Raw genomic sequence first — 23,079 nt, forward strand, 5'->3', positions numbered from 1 at the left:
CACACAGAGCGAGGGAGAGGCCCCCTGGACGCACTCACCAACGCCCAGTCTGCCCATCTACACCTTTCTCTACAAGCTTCAGGCTGAAATTTGTTTATCTAACAATGTTTTCCTCCTTCTCTAAATGCTTTTCTGTTTTGTTCTCCATACAGACGATGAAGATGTCACCCTCACTTTTCTGTCCAGTTCTTTAAAACATTCTTTACAATGCTGGTCTATTCCACTGAGTGTCTGGTGGGGTGGGCAGGCGGGAGGGGGACTATCCAAACACCTGCAGGAACAACAGCATTTAAAAGCTTTCACTGCACCAGGCCTGTCATCTCTTTCCTTCTGTGGCTTTACTGGATCAAAGTAATTCTGTAGCTGTGTTACAGTAAGAAAATCTTTTGTAGCTACAATCATGGTCTAAAAGTACACACACAAACAGAAATGTATGCACGCATGCGCGCATACACAAAGACGTGATGACAGTGGTGCATAATGGAGTTGGATCTCTCTCTAATCATACCATTTTAACGAAAGACGTTTTTAGTTTGAAGCAGAAAACATATGCAAAACTGATTCACCAGAGCCTCAAGTACAGACACTTAAAGACCTGTTGAATTTTAACAAGGCCGGAGAGACTGCCATCGCCATCTTTATCTGGGTGGTAGAGGGTTTGAGTGTGTGCAGGAGTGGGCACGTACGTGACACTGAATTAATGACATTATGTATGTGTGTGTGTGTGTGTGTGTGTGTAGGAGGATATGCCAGATTACTAATCAGCGCTTAGACAAAGGCCATATGTGTGCAAGTCTGTGCATCTCTCCCACATATCTCCCACATATTCTCCTCCATGTCGGCGCACAAAACCCTATCAGCAGGAATGCTAGGATTGTCGGGTCAGCAGTGGTGACATCATGGCAGCCCCGTCAGGAGCAACAACAAGGCCTCAGCGCCAGTTTCCTCCCGCTTGCATCAGCTCGGCGATAGTAGGCTGCGGATCGATGACACCCACTCCAGCCCTGCTTCCGGCTCGCTCTGTGATTCTTCAAACGTTCAATGCGGATACAAGCCATGGATACATCTAAAACATCATACTCAAAAAAAATGTTTGATTTCCACACCATCCGACCGTGCAGGCTTAAATCAAATCTACTTGCAAACCGATGTGATAAGTGGTCCACTTTGTGAAATCAAACATAAGTTGAATAATATTGTGCTCCAGACTCTTCACTTGCTTGAGGTGGTCTAAGGTCAACAGGCTGACATAAATGGCTTCATTGTTTACGAAGAGACAAAAATATAACCTGAGGGGAAGCTAACCTGGAGAAGAAAAGTCTACATACCACTAGAATTACATATTCTCTCTCATTATTTTCTATATAAGCAACAAATATGAGTGGACCTGACCAGTCCAACATGAATAACAACATTAGTCTGTCAAATATCAGTCACTTCTGCCTCTAGAAAACTACTCTTTCATCTGTCCTTTGTCTACGCGAGGGGTCAAGTGTCAGCAAACAGACGCTAGTGTGTGTTTGTGGGTGGAAGTGTGAGTGTGTATGTGCAGAGGATCCTCCAGGCCATCAGATAAAGTGCACCTGAGGGAGGGGTGGGGAGCCGGTTTTCAGTGTTGCCACGGTGACCAAACACTAGAAGCGACCACCTGGTTGGTGGAGCAGCCCGAAGGAGGGGAGCTCAGAGGGTGCCACTTCAGGACGGTAACCATGCCAGAAAAAAAACCTCCTCACAAAGTGGCCCGCTTCCAGAACACAACCCATATTGTGTTAGCGCCGCGGACGAGCCGAGCGAGAAGGGGCAGAGAGCGCGCACAGCTGTTCAATCTTTCATGGAACGTAAAAAAGGACTAAGCCTACCATACAGCTCTCATTACAGCAGAGGAATAACTTTGGCCCATCTTGACTGTGTTATCTCCGCCTGGTTTTAGTTATAGTTTATCCTGTTGGACATTTTAAAGCCATGCCAGGCCAAGCATGGTTGTTCAGCACCATACCATAACAAATGTAGAAAATATGTCAAAATATGACACACACACTCGCAGACATCACAGTACATGATCATACTGCATATGTGTATCATCATCAGATAGTATCACTTCATTTTACATAAAGACATAATGTCAAAGTGCTAACCAAGCATTTTTCTAAACATGTCAAATGATGGTAGCATGGTTACTGAAACAACTGATAAGAGCACCTGTCATATAAACAATAACTTTTTTATATTCAACGATTAGTCATTGTTTAGTCAGTGACTAATCTGTCATTGTTTAATCAATGACTAATTTGTCCTAGCCTTCACATTACTGAAAACAAGTGCGGTCAACCAGGAAAGAAACTAAAAAAAAAGGTGTAAACTCAGTGAAAAAACATTTCAAACTCAGCAAACAAAGCCATTTCTTTCACTCACCTCTTGCAGTCTGATGGTCTCTGTAACTGCCTGCCTGATGAAAAAGGAGAAGAGGAAGAGGAGGAAGAGCGAGACAAGCCTGTCACTGTCTGTTCGTATGTGTGTGTGTCGTGCTAACGGGCTACCTGATCCACCACAGTCTGTGGAGGAGACAGACAGAGACAGAGAGACCGGCTCAGAGCAGTGCTAAAGGGGATGGGAAGGGAGGAGGGCAGCTGCAGAGAAAAGTGAAGTGGTGCCGCCATTCCCCCGTCACCCGGGAAACCAACGCTCTTTCAAAGAAACTCGGCCAATGGCAAACACCGGCAATTGTGTTCAGACAAAAAGTCACATGACTGCCCAAACACCACTCCCTATGCACAGAGTGAGAAGGGAAGAAAGAAAAAAAAAGTATAGTGTTGGGGGGGTGTATGGTGATAAAGAAGAGGAAAATAAAAAGGGCGAGCACAGTGAGAAAAGAGAAGCAGGGAAAAAGAAGTACATAGCTGTTGAAAATTTGAGTTGAGTTACAGAGGCAGGAAACAGGTTTACAGGCTAAACTCCATCCTACATGTGAGCAGACAAACTATTTTCACCTCATCTTCCTCACAGTCCCATCTCTGCACCAGCTTCTCACCAAACAGGCTGCCTGCATCCGAATTCTCTTAGCTAAGAGGAACAACACTAATGGTACAGCTCTATCTCCAGTTGGCAAACTCAAACACTTCAATCAACACTTAACTATTTCCACATTAGGCCATTTTTGTAGGGAGGGTACAAAACAAGAGTTCCCAGTTACTGACTACCATGTTCAACCCATATAGTGCTGACAATCAATATATAACCAGAAGCACTTCTGCCTCCTCATCTTTGTGACAATTTCTGTTTCATCCTTATTGATTAGGTGAAATCAATAATCACAAGTTCACCCTAAAGATTTGTCAGTGTATGTATATGTGTACAAGCTAGGGTTTGTATTATTATAAAATGATATACTGTGATGGGTCATTTGTTTCTGTTTGTATGAAGGTTGTTGTTTAATTACTTTGATTTTAGTTCACTTTAAGCGGAGATTAGGAATCATTCATTTTTTGATAGTTATGCTGATAACAGAAACATAGTTAAGTAAAATCTGAACAATATATGACGATGTATGAAGTCATCTTTAAAATTCACATTTTTCTAATCCATCCTACACTAGTTGAATTGGAGCCATTTGGTTTAATTTCTTTTAAGTGTTTTGACAATTCTTTGATTATTGATGGGACATTGGCACAGACAGTGAAGCTGGTGGTTGTCAACCCATGAGTAATTTCAGTAGGGATGCTCCTGTCAACCACAAAGCAGACACTATTCATTACATTACTTTGATCAATAGTCTCTAAATACAACAGGTAGAAAAAATTACAGTAAAATTGGTGAGGCAAAGAAAAAAATTGCACCCAAATTGTGTTTTCATTCCCTGATCCATTATGGCTGACCAGTCTTACACGTACTGTTACATCCAAAACAAAGGCTGCATTTTAGGGATGCTAGAATGCTAGAAGCTAGATTTTTTTTTTAAGGGGCTTTTGGATTGTGCATTTTTTGGATCTATGTTAATTATATCAGGCATCTCATTCGTTGTTTTGCCACTGCAAAAACAACAGACAATGGTGCGACTGAAGCTGGCATAAATGTAGGGCTACATTATGCTTTAAAAACTGGTAGTGACAATGACAAATGCAGTGCTGTCTCTGGTTTGATGTAGACATGGCACTATCATTGAATCCATCATCTAGCTCTGTAATCATTCAGAGAGGACTGCTCAGGAGAGAAACCAATCAAGAACTTTTAAGGTACAAAGGACATAATGCAAGTTTGTACTTCACTGAATCTTAATGTGTAAGGCAACATTAAAACTCAGTGAGGCACCAAAGTAAGAGTGACTACGATGAGCTGACCACATCACTGGAGATGGTACAACGTCTGTTAATTTAAGACCTCATCTTACAAGACAGGAGCCAGAGATTGCTAAACTCCTTCATTTAAGGAAGAAGCTGCTTACAACCCAAAAGGGCCTACCTGCTGTTTTCCCAAAAGACTACTGCAGCTTTATACTTAGAGGTGCTGATCCTCACCCCAAACACTTTACACTTGCCTACAAATCACCCCAATGCACAGAGGAGGTGGGAGCCCAATGAAGCCAGTGAAGCTACATCATCTGCAAAAACCAGCGATGCAGAAATCCCTTTTCAAGTTGATTAATTTGATTCAACATCAGCAGACTGCTGAAGAGAGACTTGAAAATGCATCTGCATAGGTAGAAATTATTTTCACCACCTATCTATTATTAATCTTGCCACCCTAAAATCATCCATCAGGCTGGAGCTTTTCAGTTTGAGAACCACAACTCTGCAGGTTTGTGTTATCTTGGAGGAAAAATAGCCAACCATTCTTTATTATAAATTCATTAAGTTGTTAGAACTCTGCAACAAGACGAAAACATTTACTTTAACTATTTGTACATGTTTGAGCTTTAGCCTACTGTACTAAATACAGACTTCAAAATCAAAATCCCTGTGAGGGTGAAGAGTACCGTGTTTTTATGCATCCTGGCATCTGCCCAGGGTAGTAAACTAAATTATAGCGAGGCTCTCTGGCATAAATTCCCAACAGAACAGAGAGACAATACAGTCTACGAGTGTTAGGCGGCAGGTTTATTACTCAGACTGAAATCACACATCTATCACTTTCTCGGCAACGCACTGTACACTTGAACACAATCATCTACCTTGTAATACATCGCCTCAGCGCCAGAAAATTACCCTACTTCAGCAGTGGCGGGCAGGTCTCATCCTCAGAAAAGCGTTTACCAAGTAAAAAGGGCCCCAATTACCTCTCTACAGTGTGAATGTGACAGGATAGCTGATGAGCCACTGCAAGGGAAGGTGACAAAGCTGACAGTATCCAGAGTATGGACAGCAATGACAAGTCTAAGACTCTGCTATTGATTTTTTTTAAAGAAGGTAATGGAGAAGGCTACCTGAGGATTAAAAATCCTGTATCAGCTTGTCAATAGATAATAGGCATGTTCTGGCTCCAGGCTTACTGCGGATTCTTGTAATTTTTTTTGCAGATGTAACATGCAACCTGGAGATTAGATCTAGTCAAGAAATGACACCAAAAACAGCTTATTAGTTTTTTAAAATAGTATTTCCAGCATGCAAACCACTCTGCTTTGTTCACTAAACTGCACTTTCCAATCCATCCTGCTTACATCCATAATATATAACTGAACTGGTCTGTATTTAGGCTTACATGATGTTAAAACAAGTATGTGATTCAATACTTGGTAACACATTAGAAGACATAGGTTTCCCTCTACCACAGTTCACGTCAGATGATGGTGAATAAATCTGCATGAGATGTGAGGCTAATAAGCAGATCTGACGGCTATATTAACAGTACAATCCAAGTATCTGATTCATGCTAGTTGGATCTATAGTGAATATCAACTATCCCAGTGTTCCTGAAAGTCAACGCATTAGTCGAAGGGGTGGGAGGGGAGGATGGTGTTGCAATGATTTAGTGTCTGCAAGATGAAGATTGGGTATGGGGGTGTGAGCAATTCTTAGCTGTGAGACGAGCCTTTACGCTCTGGTGTCGAGCAGCTGGACAGATGAGTCACCATGTACGGATTTCACAGTGTGGAGGAGACAAAGAGGTCAAGCAACTAAATACTTTACTGTCAAACTTTTGGTCCCTCTTTTCAATTTATTCCAGCTTTATGAGCAGATTGAGCTGCAAATCTATTATGGGAAAACACTGGAGGAAAATATTTAATCAATTTTGGCTGCAGCGCTGAGCATAAATCCATTTAAAGAATCTAAAATATTTGGCTGTTTAAATTAAATTTTGCTCAGATGTATCATCCTCTAACAGTTCTGCATTTATTTGTTGAATACAACCAGAGCAAAAACAGTGCATGACACTATCCTCTCTCAGCCTCATTCTCAGATGGTTACTCCTACAAACATTATCTTGTTAAATCCATCAAGGATTACTCTAGAAACTAATCAGACAGGGAAAACCACACACTAATTGCAAAAAACATTATGACTTCCATTTTTCAAAACATGCATAAAATATGCATGAAATGGTTAAAGCAAAGCCATGAAGAGGCCACGACAACCACTTACTAACTTGAGGTAGTCAACTTTTGGCCAATGTGTGAGGTGGGAAGGACAAATAAAGAAGGAAGAAAACAAAGCTGTATTAAAACACAGGGAAGTAAGAGAGAAAAGGTACAAACAGCAGATGAGAAGAGGAGGAACTACCAGAAACAAGATTAGAAAGAGACAAATACATACGGTACTCTATTAGACCAAAAACTGAACAACAGAACAGCAGACAGGAAGGCAAACAAACTGATAAACAAAAACCTTATTGTAGTGCAATTGTACATGTGTTTACCACACATGTTCTGATACAGATTATTGCATCCTAAAGGATGCTGTCAGGGGTGTTTTTAGGTAGACCAGTCAAACTTCAGGTTAGTCAGGTTTTGCTCATACTGTGGGGGAGAATGTGGAATGTGAGTAGAGCTCAAACAATAAGTCAGTCTATTCATCGGTCAACAGAAAAATAATCAGCAATCATGCATCGGTCATTTCAATCATTTTTCAACCAAAAATGCCACTCTGACTCAAGCTTCTGATTTGTGAGGATCAATTAATCAATTAATATATTTTAAAAAGCTTAATGATCTGGCAGATGAATCAGTAATAAAAATAATGGCTTGAGGTCGCCCTAAATGTGAGAATAACATTAAGAGGAAGAGATACAGTCAGATATCAAATGTGTTTTACAGTAAACTGGCAAGTTCCACAGTATGTTAATCCATCTACTCATCCTGCAAAACAAAACTCTATCTTTGAAACTGCCAATGAGCTTCTTTCACTGAAAATGCAAAAATACTCAGTGAACTACAAAAGCAGATGCTAATGACGAAGATACTGATAATTATGATAATTAGTATTTGTGATGTTGCGGTTGTTGTTGTTGTTGGCATCATGCTGTGATGGAGCATTATGTGTTTAGTTTGATACCCAAACTACTAAATGCACAGTTAATAGCGTAACTCAGCAGGGCTGAGTTCATGCTAGTTAGCACATTGTTAACTGGATTGTAACAGACTTTGTTGTTAAAGTGACTGAGCTAAATTAGTCAACACCTATAAACCATGCAGGCAGCAAAGCAACTACATCACAGAAAACAAGCCAGTTAAACCCACTAACTGCAGGCTCGGCCACAACTTTCAGCGTGACTTGTGTAAGTTACACAACAAAGTCAGTGAGAAAAAGTTTTGTATCCCAGTTCATCGTTAGCCTGACGTCAGACTGCAGGTGCAGCGCCCCGAACACACTTTCCAGCACTTGTTGCATCCTTTATCAGTGTCCAAAAGTATTTTAATTACACATCATACTAGGAAGAAAGTAAAACACGAGGTAAAAATGACTTACAGTGATTTAGTAGTTGATCTCGGTGCGACAGACAACCTAGCGCTTCATCCTCTGGACCCCTCGGCTAAAGTCCACTGGTGTCAAGCCATACAGGAAATAGAAACAATGTAGTTTCCGGTCAGCAGCCTTTTCAAAATAAAGGCATTAATCTATATATCTGAGAAAAATGTTCAGCAACATGCCATAAAAAAGACAGAGGTGTTATAAGGGCAACAGCAACATGTTCTAACATTTTAGATAGGTGGGGACTTGGGGAAAAGCTTTTAAACCCATGGCACATGGCTTGGGAAAGTCCCAGACTCACAGAATCAGCAGCAACATTTAATCTGATTCCAAAGAGTACAGTAATCTTTTATATTACATGTAGGCTAACTGGTACAGCAGCAGATGGATTATACTAGATTTAACTACACTTTCAGATTCACCTTCCTGGTAGTTTACAGACTAAATCTGATTTTTATCTGAGAATGGGGAACTTGACATCATTCACAGAAGCCACAGGGAGACAAAATGCTGAACTGATGCAGAGGATGCTATCTTAAAAATATACATGTTACAGCATGCGTGTCTGAGCTATGATGAGGAGGAAGTGTTAAGAGCAGAAGATTAGAATTGCTTCTATAACAACTTTTCATCACCAGAAACAGTGTTTAATAATAGTTTATGCTGTTTCCTAAACACCAAACACCAATGTGGCAACTATCACTGCTCTCAACAAGATTTGCTTCAGGCTTAATGAAATTTTTGATGTTGAATCAAGAATCTGTTGGCCAAAAATGTGTCTGACTACATAATTAAGTACTAAATCACTAAAATGTCACAAAATCTCGTATATCAAAAGATTAAATTGGGTTTTTTTGTGTGTGTGTGTTTTTTTTTTTAACATCATGTGTTACTAGATTCCCTATCTGGATAAATTAAAGAACACAATGCTCTGTTCTCAATGAATGCTGCTGCACTTTCATCTTTTCTGGGCCAAACATTCCTTAAACTACTAAATCTTATTTGTGGGGTTTGCCAACATATGCAAAAACTAATAATACATTTTGTATCTGTCCCACAAATTACAACTCTCTGAAACAAGACCCTCAGAAGAGGGAACAACTGAAAAGGAATCTCAAAGCAGAAAACTACAACAACTGTTTGTGGCTTTCATCTGTAGGAATAGATTATTAAACACACATTGTTAAGCCCTGAAGTTGTTTCTAAAAGCATGCCAAGACACTATGATTTAAAATTGATGTATGCAATATTAGTGGGTCAGAAAACAGGCTTCTATCCTGGTCCCATTTCTTCTCTTCCTCTTGAACAACAGGTAATCCCCCAGTGCCTCCCGCTGCTTGTAGTTACTGAACACATGACCTTGCAACAGAATGGGCGGAAAATGCAGCATTAGCTCTCGTATATCAATTCAGCATTGCAAAACAATGAGTGAGTGCTTTAAGATGTTATTGCTGATATAGCCTTTCTCCTACTATGTGAAGTTGCTTTTTGAATCTCTATTTGTTATCTCTGATTGCTTAATATCTTAAAAAAAATCACATTGTTACATTAAATCCTACAGTGGTTGTAGTTAAATATGACAAAAATAATTCTCTGATGGTCTTAACCATGTGGAAGAAAAACCAACACTGATAGCAGGTATGACAGGAAATGTATAGTAACACAAAAATGATCACGTAACTGTATACATTAAATGCATAGCCTGCATTGCCAAATTTATCACTTCTCTCCAATGTCACAAAGAAGTTTAAACTCAGCTCAGAAAGCTGTAAATATGCAGGAGTAATAGTGAATTAATGTATGGCTTTTGTATACCATTATGGACTGCTTGTCTGCCTTTGCTTGTAAAGGTGTCAACAGAAAATGAATTATGCTGCTTAAATATCTTGGAGTGAATGGAATGTTCCTTCCGGCAGGATCCTGTGGTCTTGCGTGTAGTGTACAAACAGCTTCTGCTGGGCCTGTCTGAACTCATTCTGTAGGTACTGTATTTTCAGGTATTTTTTTTTCAACGCCTGATAGGAAAAAGTGACCCGCCTCAAGTCAATAATATTATTATATGAAGAAAAAATGCATTCCACTTCTATGACAAAGTTATACGTTGGTGTGAGGCCTCCCTGTAATTTATTATTTATTATCCACACCTATCTTGTGATAGTTACAGTTGACATGTTGACAACATGAGGGTACAGCAGTGCTGCATGGCATTAGATTATTTTACAAACCTCCTGTCTCTGATAGCTTTGATGGAGTCTTTGGGGGAATGTAACTACAACCTACCTGACATGTTCATAAATGTAATCAAAACATATCAACCACATCTGGTGTTTGTTTTAGGGGCACCCACAGCATGTGTTGACACATTTTTGTGCACTTCGGTGCGTCAGAAATGTCAATTTGTTTACCCTTCTATGTGCATGTACATGCGTGTGTATTTGTGACAGAGAAGGACTTATTTTGTTGGTGCGTACTCTTATTATCTGTCATGTTTGCTTTGATATCATCCACTTCCTGTTTTTCATAATCATCTTCAGGGAAACGGTTTTACAGTTAATTTATGATGCAGTGGTACTGCAGTGCTTTAATTGTTTGTTTTTTTTAATTGATTTTTGGCTAAAAAAAGATCATCTCTGTGGACCCTGACTTTTATTGACATTAGGGGTAACTCAAAATGGTATAAAGGAAATAAATCATTTCAGGAAAAGAATTACTGTACCGAAACTGTTGTTTCACTACATATCAGACATATTAGAGGAAATCGCTCCTCTTTGAAATCCAGTTTTCAGCTTTTCTCACAATATTTACAATCTCAAATCAGTACATAAAGCCCAGGCCCTCCTGGTTTGTCACACTGTAATAACTGGGGAGTGGACGTGGAAGCTTCTCACAGGCCAGATCAGATCCCCAGTCCTGACCAGATGTGAGAATGATCCCTTTCAGAGAAATTACAAGACTATTCAGGGAGTGCAGGTGGGCACCATCCCACTTCCCCACCATAAAAAGCCTCACTTTTGTTTCCATTCTCCTCCATTTGTGTCTGGAGACATAATAGCACCAGCAAGATGGGAGTATGGCTGAAAACACCTGCCAGGGACTGAGGAAGAAAAACAATCCCACAAATGAAGCAGCTGAGTGGGAGAAAGATGATGATAGAAGGTGGTGCAGGTACGTGATGGAAAGTCGGAGTTCCTAGGCAATAAGAAATGCAGTATTGTTAGATAACAGCTGTCTCATGGTTCAGTGGTGTGCTTACATGTGTACACACATCACACATTCCTGTCTGACATGTGCACACCTTTTAATCCAACACTGGTGAGTTATTAGCAGAACTCTCAAGGTTTAATGACTGCAAACACTTACTTTGACTCATTTATTTACATCCTGTTTCTGAGGACAGATCTGAAGCATGGATGACAGAAATGTGGGAAGTGCTTTCGAAAGCGTGTATGTGTGTGCACTCATGTCAGGTATTCATTCATTAGACCGGGCAAGTCTGGAAACGTCAGCTTGCTGGTTCTAGCGGTTCCTCTGAAATGGAATTCCATGTTGAAAAATCGATGTGACAGCTTCAAAACAAACTACTATGCTCAACATTATATGCTCTGAAGATGAAGAACTACTAAGGTGTTAAATGTGACTGCCTCTCTGAGCCTCATCTACCAAAATACAGTGTGTCTCAGGACAAAATCAGTCTGAGATTGTCCTTCACGGTACAATGGAAAAGTAATGTCCTGTAACTCTTGGAAAACAATAGGATATATCTCAGTTAGAACATATAAACCTTAAACGGAGTTGATTTGTTCCAGTCCATTACTCATGTTCTGTATCAATCAACACATCCAGTCTCCTATATCAGTGGGGTGTAAAGCCAAAGCCCACTTGCTTTATGCTTGTACATGCCTATTGTAAACCCAGTCTCTTTCATGTAAATGCAGCCTTAGACAGGGAAGAAAAGGAATTCATCTTGTGCTTCAAGGATGTGGATTTGAGGGATTGTTTACTTGAGGAGGTTGAAGCGATTGATTGTTTTTGATTTAATGTTTACAGACATTGCCCTCAAGTGGCAAAATGATACTATTACAACATCTGGTTAAACTCAACCTTTACATTTAACCTCACAACCCAGTGTTAATGAAAGAAAACCACAATAATCTCAATTTAATATTTTTTTAAAAATTGGGTAAAATCCAAGTTATCACTTGAGTTCTAACAATGAAAAATTTCAACCTGAGAAATAAAAACGTGAGGTATTAATTATATGCCACATTCATTTTAGTCTAGCTAAAAACTGACTCAGTAGCATTAAAGGAATTATCGCATTATAGCAAGTCATCCAGCAACATTCATACTCATGTTATTAACACAATTATTCACGTTAAAGGATGTCGGTGTGTTGGTCCCAACAGTACTTGGACTGCTCTCAATATTTTTGGATCCTCTTTAAAAAAGAGAGAGAGAGAAAATCTTATGGCAAAATACCTCAAAGCATGGTGCAACTGAGGTTCAGAGCAAATTCATCTTGAACAGCCTCCATGCTACCACTCTGTTTTTAAGGGAATGGAACAGTCACACACTTATGATTAGTCATTACTGACGAGGCAGCCAAACATCGGTCCATTCTGGTGTCAGTCTGGGTGTGAGCTCCCTCTGCAGGGCTGGAGTATGTGGTGCTGGTGATGTTTCTGTAAAGCTGCCCTGGCTGTGTGAGGACGAGTAATCACTGGTCTGTCCAGCGGTTTGGACATCTGAGGTGTGTGAAGGTGCTTGCTGCCAGACTGTACACTGGATAAGTCCATCTCTGCACTAAAAGACAGGGATCGTGTCTTTAGAGCCATCCTCTGTAAACAATTCATTCAAACTGTTACACAGCTCTACTTACCATCTATCCAAATCATAGTGAAGAGATACATTTAATTGTAAAATAATATTTCTCTCTCAGCTCAGAATTCAAATCAGAGAATTCAAAAATTCAGTTATTTTCTGAAATGCATTAGACATTAGATTTAAGACCCTGAATTCTAAAAGCATACTGTAAACTATAAAGCAAAAATAGATCATAAATCTGTGATACTTTACATAATAAATATACATTGATACACTGATCAGCCACAACTTTAAAAACACTGACAGATAACACTGATCATCTTGTTTTAATACAATTTTCTGGAGAGAAACCATGGGTCATGCCAACACTGTTTCAGACCAACTCCCCAGTAGCAGGGGCAGCAGGACAATGTACCTGGTATGTATTAGGTAGGTGCTTTTAATGTTGTGGTTTATCTGTTTATAAATATAAGCTTTAATATTGCCATACCATGAATCCACAAGCCCTTCGCCCAGTGCACTTGTTGGTGGTGGGTGGGGTATGTGTGTAGTCTGGGGTAACAAAGGCACATTGGTCCTAGCCGAATGCTGGACCTTCTGGAGTGTCCGGTCTGTGTCTCCTGACGTTGTACCTGTCCCATGGGAGCACCCCTCTGTGCTGGAATATTCTGAACTGGCCTGGCTGAGTCGAAGCCTTCGTGCACGAATCCCCTGTGGTCTCCGATTACCAGAAGCTGCTGTGGCACTGACAGGGGGAGAAGGGGACAGCGTAGTGTCTGGGGACAGGGACAGCTGAGTCACATCAGGGGATAAAGGTTCTCTGTGATGCAGGTCTGAAAAACAAAATCATGACAAAAGGGTCAGTAGCTGCCATTAATGTCTGCTATCTGCTAGTTTACTATTTGTTATGTCTTTGTTTTCAACTTAGATGTCATTGTGGAGAGACTATCATCAGATTTATAAATTCTCTCATGCTCCCAGTCTTTTTATAAGCAATAGTAGACACATTCATTCAGTGAATATTCACCTGGGGAAAGAGACTGAAACGAGGAATCTTGTGAGGCAGTATCTAGTCTGTCACCATGCTTCTCCTCTCCACGTTCTTCATCACTACTGTCATTCCTCATACCACCAAAACCTTCTTCTTCTTCTTCATCCTCATCTTCCTCCTCTTCTGCATCACTGTGCTGAATAGCCAGGACCTGTGGTAATCTTTCTGTTTTTATGGCTTGGAGACGCCTGAAAGTAGGAGGGCATATGTTGAATAAATGGTTTGTCACGGCAGAACAGGTTACGAATTAGCTTTCATGTAATTAAATGCATAAATAGTTAGTACCTGCTGTGCTGCTCCCGCCAAGCTCTCAGTTCAGCATACACATCACCACGTTCTTGAACATTGGGCTCCTCGAGGTCATACGTGTGCTCTGGTATATGAATGGGCAGGTCACGAGGGGTGAACGTAGACCTGGTGGGTGCTGTCTATGAGACAGAAGAGAGGGATGATGAGCAGGATGGTAGGAGAGGAAGCAAGGAAACTTAACAGAAAAACAGAGGCCTAAGAGCTGAGTACATCAATTATGGATGTACTCTTGGGTAATGGTCAGACAAAGAGGACTCAATAGGAGGGAGAGGCAAGAAGAAGACAGAGAGTGACAGCAGCGGTGTGTATATGCCAGTGTGACAGATCACATGGCGTTGGCAGTGAGAGCCCCATCTGTCAAGTCCCTCTGACACTGCCGCACCCGTCACACATCACCATCCCCTGTGTCCTCCCACCACTGTGCCTGTCCTCTCAGGTTTCTGTCCTCATGCTAATAATTAGCTCTTTCTGTTTATTCTGACATGACATTAAAGAGATGAGCTGCTGGTGCCAGACAGCCATAATGGCCTGTCAGAGCCCATACAGCCTGTTCTTTTCAGTAGACACTAACTGCTCTGCTGTTTGGGAAACAGTGTGGAAGAGATTATGGATTGGCGCAGGTTAATTTGATAACTATTTAACAGATATCTGTCGTTTTTTTTTTTTTTTTTCATTTTTCCACTGAGGTGACAGAATCATCAACACACGCCACCTACCCTCAACTTCTCTCGCCTTGCTCGAATAGCCTGGACTGGGTTTCCACAGAAAAGGATCGTACCAGCTCCTTAAAAAATTCAACAGATAGGAGAGGGATTTCAGTAAATCAAAGTATCAAACTCTGTTATGACAAATAAATCCTCTTGGTGGCGCTGTTGAGCAGTTGAAGCTGAGCTGTTGAAAGTGTTTGTCTGTACAGGGTGCCACTAAAACCAAATAAAATGTAGAGATGGAGAAGATTCTCATGGGTCAGTAGTTGTGCCACAGCAGATATGGTTAAGACACTGTGGTTGGTAGGAGAAGATCTCAGAGCAGAAACGTTGTTCTGAGTGCCTAACCATGTGTCAGGATGCTGGTTTCTGCTTCCATTGCTGCTAGATCTGACTCTGCAGAACCAGGTCTGGGTCCAGGAGGGGAGAGAACTCCAGGTCTGGTCGCTGACATGGGTCTGGAGCCCGCTGACGAGAGGGGCCTGACACAGGAGCGGCTGGAAGCAGGGCGCCCGGCTGAGCTGGGTCTGCTATGAGGGCATGCACTGTCTGCTGTCTCCTCTACAAAGACAAACGTGAGTGGCCCATTAAACACACCACTGTAATTAACTGGCCTGCATCAACTGATTAAAAACAACATAACATACACACACACCATCTTCAGTAGCACTCTGAGAGGAGCTGCAGTTTCTGATGGAGTTTCGGAGAACGGCCCAGACTTCTCCCATGGTGCTGCTGCAGCTCAGCCCGTCCTCCTCCACGCTTACATCGTCTAGGTAACGCAGCTGTGGGACCAACTCCCTCACTGCAGCTCGATATCTATAGTCTGTCGTCTGGGTAGAAAGAGAGGTAACATAGGGAACAAAGACACAAAGTGAATGTAGAGGACAGACAGGTGTTTGAAGAGGCAATGAAAGGGGACAAAAAGGGAGAAGAGGCAGATTGTGACTTTACTGTACACCATGTTACACCTTGGTACACAAACTGGACAAAAGCAAGTCAAATAGTCTATTACAGATACCACAACCAATACCTTTAGTGACATGTTCAGGTCAATAAATATCTTCTGCTGAGAGAGAAATGTGTAGAAATTGATTCAGGCAGCTCACTGGGAGCCTATAAAGTGTAAACTATAAAATCTATATAAAGCATCTTAAAACTCACACTTGATATCATTTCATGTTCTGTCAGTTCATTCAGTTTACTAAGTGAGATTCTGTATGTCCTTAAATGACTTCCACCAGGACACTACATGGGCTGCTGCATTGTTTTGCACGGGACTAATAATTTCAGTTTAATGGTATATAGCCCTTGCATACTAAAAGCCATGAGTGTATCATACAATGGTGTTTTTTTGCCTACTGTATGAAAAACATCACTAATGCAAATATTCCTGTTGTAGCCATCCAGCAGTTTCAGTTTATATGCTAGTTAAAACAACATAAAAGACTAATTTAATGAACAGACTACTCAGCTCTGTGCTTGACATCGACTGATCCACTTAATGATCTGCTTGATACCCCACTTAGCTCCAAAAAATTTAATTGTTGCACTTATATACATTGCAGTTACAGCCCTCTGTAATTTAACAATACTAAGTGATGTATAACTATATATTACGGGCCACATGATGCCCCACACATGATAAAGAATCAGGATATATTGTAGGGGAGATGTCAGGTGACTCTGAGGTCATCATTTTGACCCACATAAAAAAAAGTATTGGTTCATACAGTCAACCAAACCAGTGGTATGCTGGCTGTCCAAACTAAAAGTGTAAATAGTTATTAGTGTCATGTCAAGATAATGTATATTAGCTAGCCTTCATATTGTTTTGCACTTGTTTTTGTTCTTGTTTTATGATGCTTTAAATCATTTGTGAGACCTAACTTATTAACACTTAGGGAAAATACACAAAGCTATCCAGGTTAATAACTAGTGCTACTGAAGTCAACAGTGGGCACTTTGCAATGAGGTCTGGTCTTTTATCAGCACACAGAGAGAGACAGAGAGGGAGAGAGAGAGGACAGAGAGAGAATCCAGTAAATCAATGAGCTACTGAGCGATCAAATTAGAGCACAGCACTCCTGCCCTCCACCAAACCACACAGATGCAGTGAATGAAAAAGAGACAGAGAGGCTGGCAAGGAGGAAACGAAAGAGAAAAGAGGGGGAGAAGGAGGGCTGAGTGAGAGGAAGTGAGTGGATATGTGTGTGTGTATGTTTGTGCATGTGTGTGTGTCTGTGTGTGGTGGAAAGAGAGAGAGGAGTGAGAGGAGTGAGGAGTGATAGCTTGGCAAGAGAGCAAACCCAAGAACCCCTCAGTCACTACAAAGCACAGGCCTAATGCATATTCAGCTCAGCATCTCCCCTCATTGCCCTAGTTTCCTAATTAATGCTCGGCTGGTGGGTGTAAATAAACACATTCACATTGGCCCCAAAAAAATAAAAGCACACAGTGTCTCGAATCCGTGAAAGGTGGAAAAGCAGCTTCTACCCTGTATATCAACGATTCGGCCCATAGTGAGCTGCTTTATGTACTGGACATTAACATGAAATTACTGATGTATTGGCCATTTTTCAAAGAGATCTAACATGCACTGTAATGTAATAATGAAACAATATCTGTGTCATTATGACTCCACAGAAGAGCATGTCAGTTATGTTTGATCATTTTGATGCCTCTCGATCTCCCACTTTCCTGCCTGGCGTGTTGAGGACCCAGATACACACCGGTGAGATCACACAGATACTTTCATGTCTCAGCACACGCTAATTACATTTTGGCCATTATCTGACAAAGCCATGAGGGCTAACGGCATGCTAGCAGAGGAGGAACAACTAACTGAATGATACCTAGATCAGAACCACAAGTTGCATTTGCAAGTTGGCTTTTACAACATCAACTGAATACAACACTTCCTTTTCAGGAACTCTGCCCAGATCCTTGCTCAAGCGTTTATTCACCTCCTAACCGTTCTCTGTTTTGTTCTATCTTTTGCCAGATTGCTGCGACTCTGTCCCTTGCATCACTTGATACTGGTTCCTTCAATTGATGTGAACCCAGGATTTTGAGAGTACTCTTAAAATCCATTATCACCCTGCTGGTGTTAAGAACAGTACAGGCAGATATATTACTTGTGTAGCTATTTTTGTCTCAACCTGATGTCTCTGATTCCTCTACTCTCTCTTTGGAACAATGCTTATTTGTCTAATATCTGTGTTTGCTGAAGCATAAAGGACAAACAATCAGCCTGACGAGTGCAGGTGATAGGAGTTAAACATCATCTGTGTTAACTTATACAAGTGCCATCTCTTTTCACAGGTGCTGACAAATTATAACAATATTGTTTAGTTTTCTGATATAAACAACATTAGTAGAACATTACTGTACCTGAGTGGCAGTGGGGTTTGGCTGCACACACACAGGATTTCCCTCCAGTGTGAGTGTGTGGAGCTTGCCACACAACCCCAGATACTGGACCTGGACTAAGTCATCTACTTCATTCCCTTCCAGATCTAACAGCAGCAGGTTGTCCAGCAAGCCAACCTGACTCAGGTCTGACACGCTGTTATAAGCCACATACAACTCCTGAAAACAGGGAAACACAGAAGTACAGACAGTGACGATGGGCAGGAAAAAATAAGAAATGTATTGTACACAGAGAGAGTCATTAAGAAAGGGAACATCTTAGACACACAGGCAGTTATCTGACAGGGAGCCAGAGACACACATGGTATCTTCTTGGGATCTTCACATCTCTGATGGGTAATCAACATCTATCATAACATTACTAAGGAATTTTTATTATTTGCTGTATAGATATAGAAATGACTAATTACTGTAATTTGTCACTAGTGCAACCCAACAAATGGAATTATGTTAGGACACAAATTTAAAAACCAATCTGAAAACTTTATCCATGACTGCCCTCAATCAATACACACATTTAAGTCTTTTTAAAATAAAGTTAGTCAAATCAAGGGAAAATCTTCCCATTGGCAGTTTGCTGAATTGTTTAATTGTCACTCCACACAGCTATAAAATCTACCTTAAGAGAGGAGAGAGTAGAAATGCCATCTAGGTCTTGTAAGCAGCAGCGAGACATCCACAGCACCTGCAAGTGGGAGAGGGTGGTTCCCAGGTCTCTAAGGAGACAAAATAGAACAAACGTGATTTAGAGGCAGGGAAGGGAGTTGCACAACACTGTGAATCATGAGAGAGGCTATCCAGTCCCCTTGGCCACTGAAGCTAGAATCTCCTTTCTCTTCCCTAAAACGCAGGCCTCTCTTCTGCCTCCCACTTGTCTCTCCAGCACACCCCTGCTCTGACCCTTCCAGCAGAGTCTCATTCAGAACATCTACAACCCTGTTACACCCTCTCCACTACAGCTCCCACAGCCCAGAGCAGGAAATGCTATCAGAGGCAGTGCACGTCCGGCTGGCTCTGCTCTGCTGCTCTCAGGGTGGAGCAGACAGCTCCCTATCTTTTTGTTGTACTCTGTTATCCCTCAGCAGTCTCTCGGGTAACAATTCTCCACCTGTTCTGTTATAAGGACAATTTACAACGTTTGTGTTTGTACGTCCCATCCTTGAGCTTTATTGCTTTTTTCTGTCTGATTTTGATGACACTGCTAAGGCTGCAATCAAACTGCTGGGACCATCCAGGAGAAACTGTACATGTTTCCTGTCTTTTTTTCCGGGACAGTTCAAATGGATGAATCTGAAAGCTGATATGCCACCAACCCCTCTGTGCCCTATTGTGAGGCAGGTGGGTGAACCTGTTCTCCATGTATCTATCTCTAAGACTGTAGTAAACACCACATCTGTGTTGGTGTCTGGTTCACAAGCTTCAACTTGCATCTTCCTCACACAAACATTTTATTACAAGTCCCTGTTGGAAAACCTTGGCCGAAGCTACAATTTTTCTGACCTGCCTTTCTGCTTCGAAGCACTGTCTTTTTATGGCTTACAAGGCCTCTCGTTAAAGAGTGTCTTGTAGCACACATGTGACCAGTGTAAAGCATGATAGTAATCCCCCTGGGTTCGTCACTGCTCAAGGTCAAATTACAGTTCTTCTTGAGGGAAGACCTGGACATGCTTGCTTTGTCTCTGAACATGAGCTAAATATGACAAGACCACAGACTAGGAAGTAAACAAGCAGACAGTATTGATGTTATGCAACTTTATGCTTACCTTACTGACATGATCACGCTGTTGTTCATTTTCAACTGCACCAGCTTGGGCAAGAGGGCACCTAGAAGATTGTCAGATAAACAAAAGCATCTCTCTCTATTTGATGTCATAGTGGGGTGATTATGTAATGTCAGCTGTAAACTAGCCTCCTGGTTCAATTCCAGAGAAGCACCTGTAGTGGCACGTTAGGTATGACTCACACATGTACAGACGATACTGTGTCGTGCCTACACTCGCTGAATAGTCAAGGATTTTCAGAGGACACAGGTGAGCATAATGAAGATGTTCCTTCACCATTATCAGTTCAATCTTGTGCTCAGATTGGCACACCTGACAGGAAGTAGTATGTGTTATACTAATGTCTTTATTTGTCTCTTATCTAGTTCTGATTCATGACTGTCTTGGTGGTTGTTATAAACATGTATTATGAATCACTGATGAACACTGACCCTAAATATAACAAGAGTTACTGAGTGTATGGCCATGATTGCATGAGTAACACTAGGTATAAAGAATAAAACCAAGGCCAATGACAAACACTGAGCTGTAATAAATACACATACCTGCGTGCTAAAGTTTCAACCAGCCACGATTTACAATTATAAATGCCCTGATATACAGTATATCTTACCAAAGTTACCCAGTGTGTTTTCTCGTGTGTCTACACAGAGCTCCAGCGAGGTCGCCTGAGAGAGGTCCCGAGTTCCACAGAGCGATTCCTGTGAGGAATGTAAATTAACAGTACAACAGCTGACCTCTGACTGACTCACTGTACTGGATTTGTCTTTATTTCACTCAGTTACACAATCCAATACCTATGACTTCAGTGTAACAAATAATGTGAAGCCTGAGGTGAGAAATAATTCTGTCAGCCCACCTCACCTTGAAACAGCAATCTACAGAGAATGTGCTGCTGTAAAACACACATAATAAGGATGCACACCGTATGTGTTTAATCTTATCTACATGATGAGATGTCCAGTGTTAGTCTCCACAGATAACTTAGAGTTAAGTCACGCAGATGGCATGCATGCTATGCCTGTTATGCACATAGACTAACAAACACATGAATCAAAGAAAGACAAGGGAGAACAGGGTGTATCAGTGGGATGAACACTGACTGTGTCCTTAGGGTACCTCTGCGAACCTACCAGCTTCTCAGGGGAGAGGTAAAGCTCCACTGCTGTCTCAGAGTCCTCACAGTGTTTTGTGGCAGGAGTTGGGTTGATGGGGCCTGATCCACTCAGCTCCGTCACCTGGACCCGTGCTGTACCAGGCCGGACCTCCCGGGGCACAGACCCGTGACAGCAACTCATCTCTCACGGCTACCTGAAATGAACAAAATTAAAGCGAATTGAGAACATGGCCAAACTGTTCTCTGACAAAGATGACTTACTAAATAGTAATGGACTTATCTCTCTTATCTTACTAGCATTAAAGCAGCTAACAAACTAGCGGTAACTGCTTTGGATAAATGCTGACAATGCGGGGCAAATCAATTACTATTCCATTCTAAGCGAATTCAAACGAAATGTATTTCCAACGGAATATTTTATGGTAGTTTTACTTAGAATACATTTTACCTGTTGCAGGAAACTGCAGTCTAGAGAGACAGTCTACACATTTTACAGACTGAGGGCACTTTGCTTACAGGCAAAAGTTTGCTTGACAACCACGACTTCCTGGATACACGGAGAAACCCGTGGCTCCCTGGGAAATGTAGTGCACGTGAAACAGGTAGATTTGAATTAAACGCTTTCAGTACAGCATTGAGGAGAACACACAGCTAGTAGTTATCCTATATAGCTACTGTTATCAAAAATGAATTTGTAATCCCGTGTCTACTACCATCACCCTAACCCGCCCACGGTGGTCTGGTGCTGCCTTCAAATGCTCGTTGTAAACTCTGGGTTTTGGAAATGAAAGCTCTCAAACTCATGTGGTTGCAATTATGATCATTTCAGTGGATGAAAAAAAAAAAATCTCTGTCACAACAATAATTTTCCTGATGGCTGTTTATCTAAATTACACACCAGAGCTACTTTTCTGATGCAGTGTCATGGTGAAGAGGAGTGGGAAGAGTCATGCATGTGTAATTTTAGTGTATCCTACTGAAATGAGGAAAAATAGCAAACAATACTTGGAATTAAGCTCTGACATAGGCTGAAAATGGAAACATGTTGTAGCTAATTATCTATAACACACACTAAGGAATACCTATATAACTGTTCCTCGAGAGCTAGCATTCATGGAGGACACTGAGGTCATGTCCTTGATAATATTGTTTAGCAGTTTTATGGGGTTCATAATAAAGAGGAGTTTCCATTCTACTGTTTCATACATACCATACATTCTAGGCTTTTTGTGTTGATTTTGATTTCTTTTATAGACTAAATGTTGTGGTATATTCAATGGTGATGATGTGAAGATGATGAAGAGATCTCTGCTGACACTGTCTTTCTTGTATATAAAGGTTTATTACAAAAAAGTTCAGCATCAAAACAAGCACCGCGGTAGCCTGTGAGAGGATCCGAGCCAATATTGATCTCTCTCCCTAACAGCTCTAAACATCAGTATATATAGGATACTTGTTTACATGTTTTATAATCTAGCAAAACATCCTGACCTCATTCAATGACCTCTTATTCCAAAAAACAAAGAGGAGAGGAGAAAAAGCCCCTCTCCCTAACACTTACATCTTTATGTTAACAACCATTAACTTAAACATGACCCCAACAAATAGAAATCATGTGAAGCTTTGGACTTTCCCAGAGGATTAAAACATATATGAACTTTCAGACACTACAATGTCTCAAAATGTCACTGTTTCTAGCAAAAAATGAATAAACAAATTATAAGAGATTGAATATTCTCTACCAGAAGTTGAAGTACCAAAACAGAGCTTATGTTATGAAACGACGCTAAGGTCATAAAATGATCAAATTTTATAGTTAAATGAATTAAATGTTTTTTAATGTTCAGAAAATGCAACAGTTTTGTTGATGGTTAGTTCTTTTTTTCAGGTGGGTGTGGCTTTGGCTTGTGGGAATTGGGACTTATGACCTCAGTATTTTTAAAATCCTGGCTATGGCCCT

The 23,079-nt window shown here is 41.0% G+C and overlaps 2 protein-coding genes and 1 long non-coding RNA gene across 5 annotated transcripts in view; 1 reads left to right on the top strand and 2 right to left on the bottom strand.

Moving 5' to 3' along the window:
* Positions 1–7,996, bottom strand: part of rassf7a (Ras association domain family member 7a) — a 33,239-nt gene extending 25,243 nt beyond the window's left edge. The window contains exon 1 of one of the 2 annotated variants that reach the window (XM_018664307.1): positions 7,896–7,996. The gene's annotated coding sequence lies outside the window, so the exon portion shown is untranslated. Of the gene's footprint in view, positions 1–2,412; positions 2,553–7,895 lie in introns of those variants that run through there. The other variant, XM_018664310.1, reaches the window with a different exon arrangement.
* A 4,028-nt stretch (positions 7,997–12,024) lies between these two features.
* Positions 12,025–21,828, bottom strand: lrrc56 (leucine rich repeat containing 56). 2 transcript variants are annotated; one of them, XM_018663779.2, is made up of 13 exons: positions 21,568–21,828; positions 21,136–21,313; positions 20,616–20,703; positions 19,985–20,045; positions 18,841–18,937; positions 18,183–18,380; positions 15,445–15,622; positions 15,138–15,350; positions 14,799–14,866; positions 14,059–14,201; positions 13,750–13,961; positions 13,213–13,555; positions 12,025–12,701 (listed from the first exon to the last, which is right to left on the bottom strand). In XM_018663779.2, exons 2-13 carry the CDS (start codon positions 21,298–21,300, stop codon positions 12,524–12,526), a joined length of 1,944 nt encoding a protein of 647 aa, XP_018519295.1. In that variant the 5' UTR covers positions 21,301–21,313; positions 21,568–21,828; the 3' UTR covers positions 12,025–12,523. The 2 variants fall into 2 exon arrangements, with proteins under 2 accessions (XP_018519295.1, XP_018519298.1); XM_018663782.2 differs by lacking the exons at positions 20,616–20,703; positions 21,568–21,828 and having other exon boundaries at positions 21,136–21,265.
* On the top strand, positions 20,066–21,135 carry LOC108875108 (uncharacterized). Its single transcript, XR_001959820.2, has 3 exons — positions 20,066–20,251; positions 20,654–20,714; positions 21,117–21,135. It is a non-coding gene; the product is annotated as an uncharacterized LOC108875108 (long non-coding RNA).
* Positions 21,829–23,079: the final 1,251 nt, after the last annotated feature.

This window comes from Lates calcarifer, linkage group LG10 (genome assembly GCF_001640805.2).
Source record: "Lates calcarifer isolate ASB-BC8 linkage group LG10, TLL_Latcal_v3, whole genome shotgun sequence".
NCBI lineage: Eukaryota > Metazoa > Chordata > Actinopteri > Centropomidae > Lates > Lates calcarifer.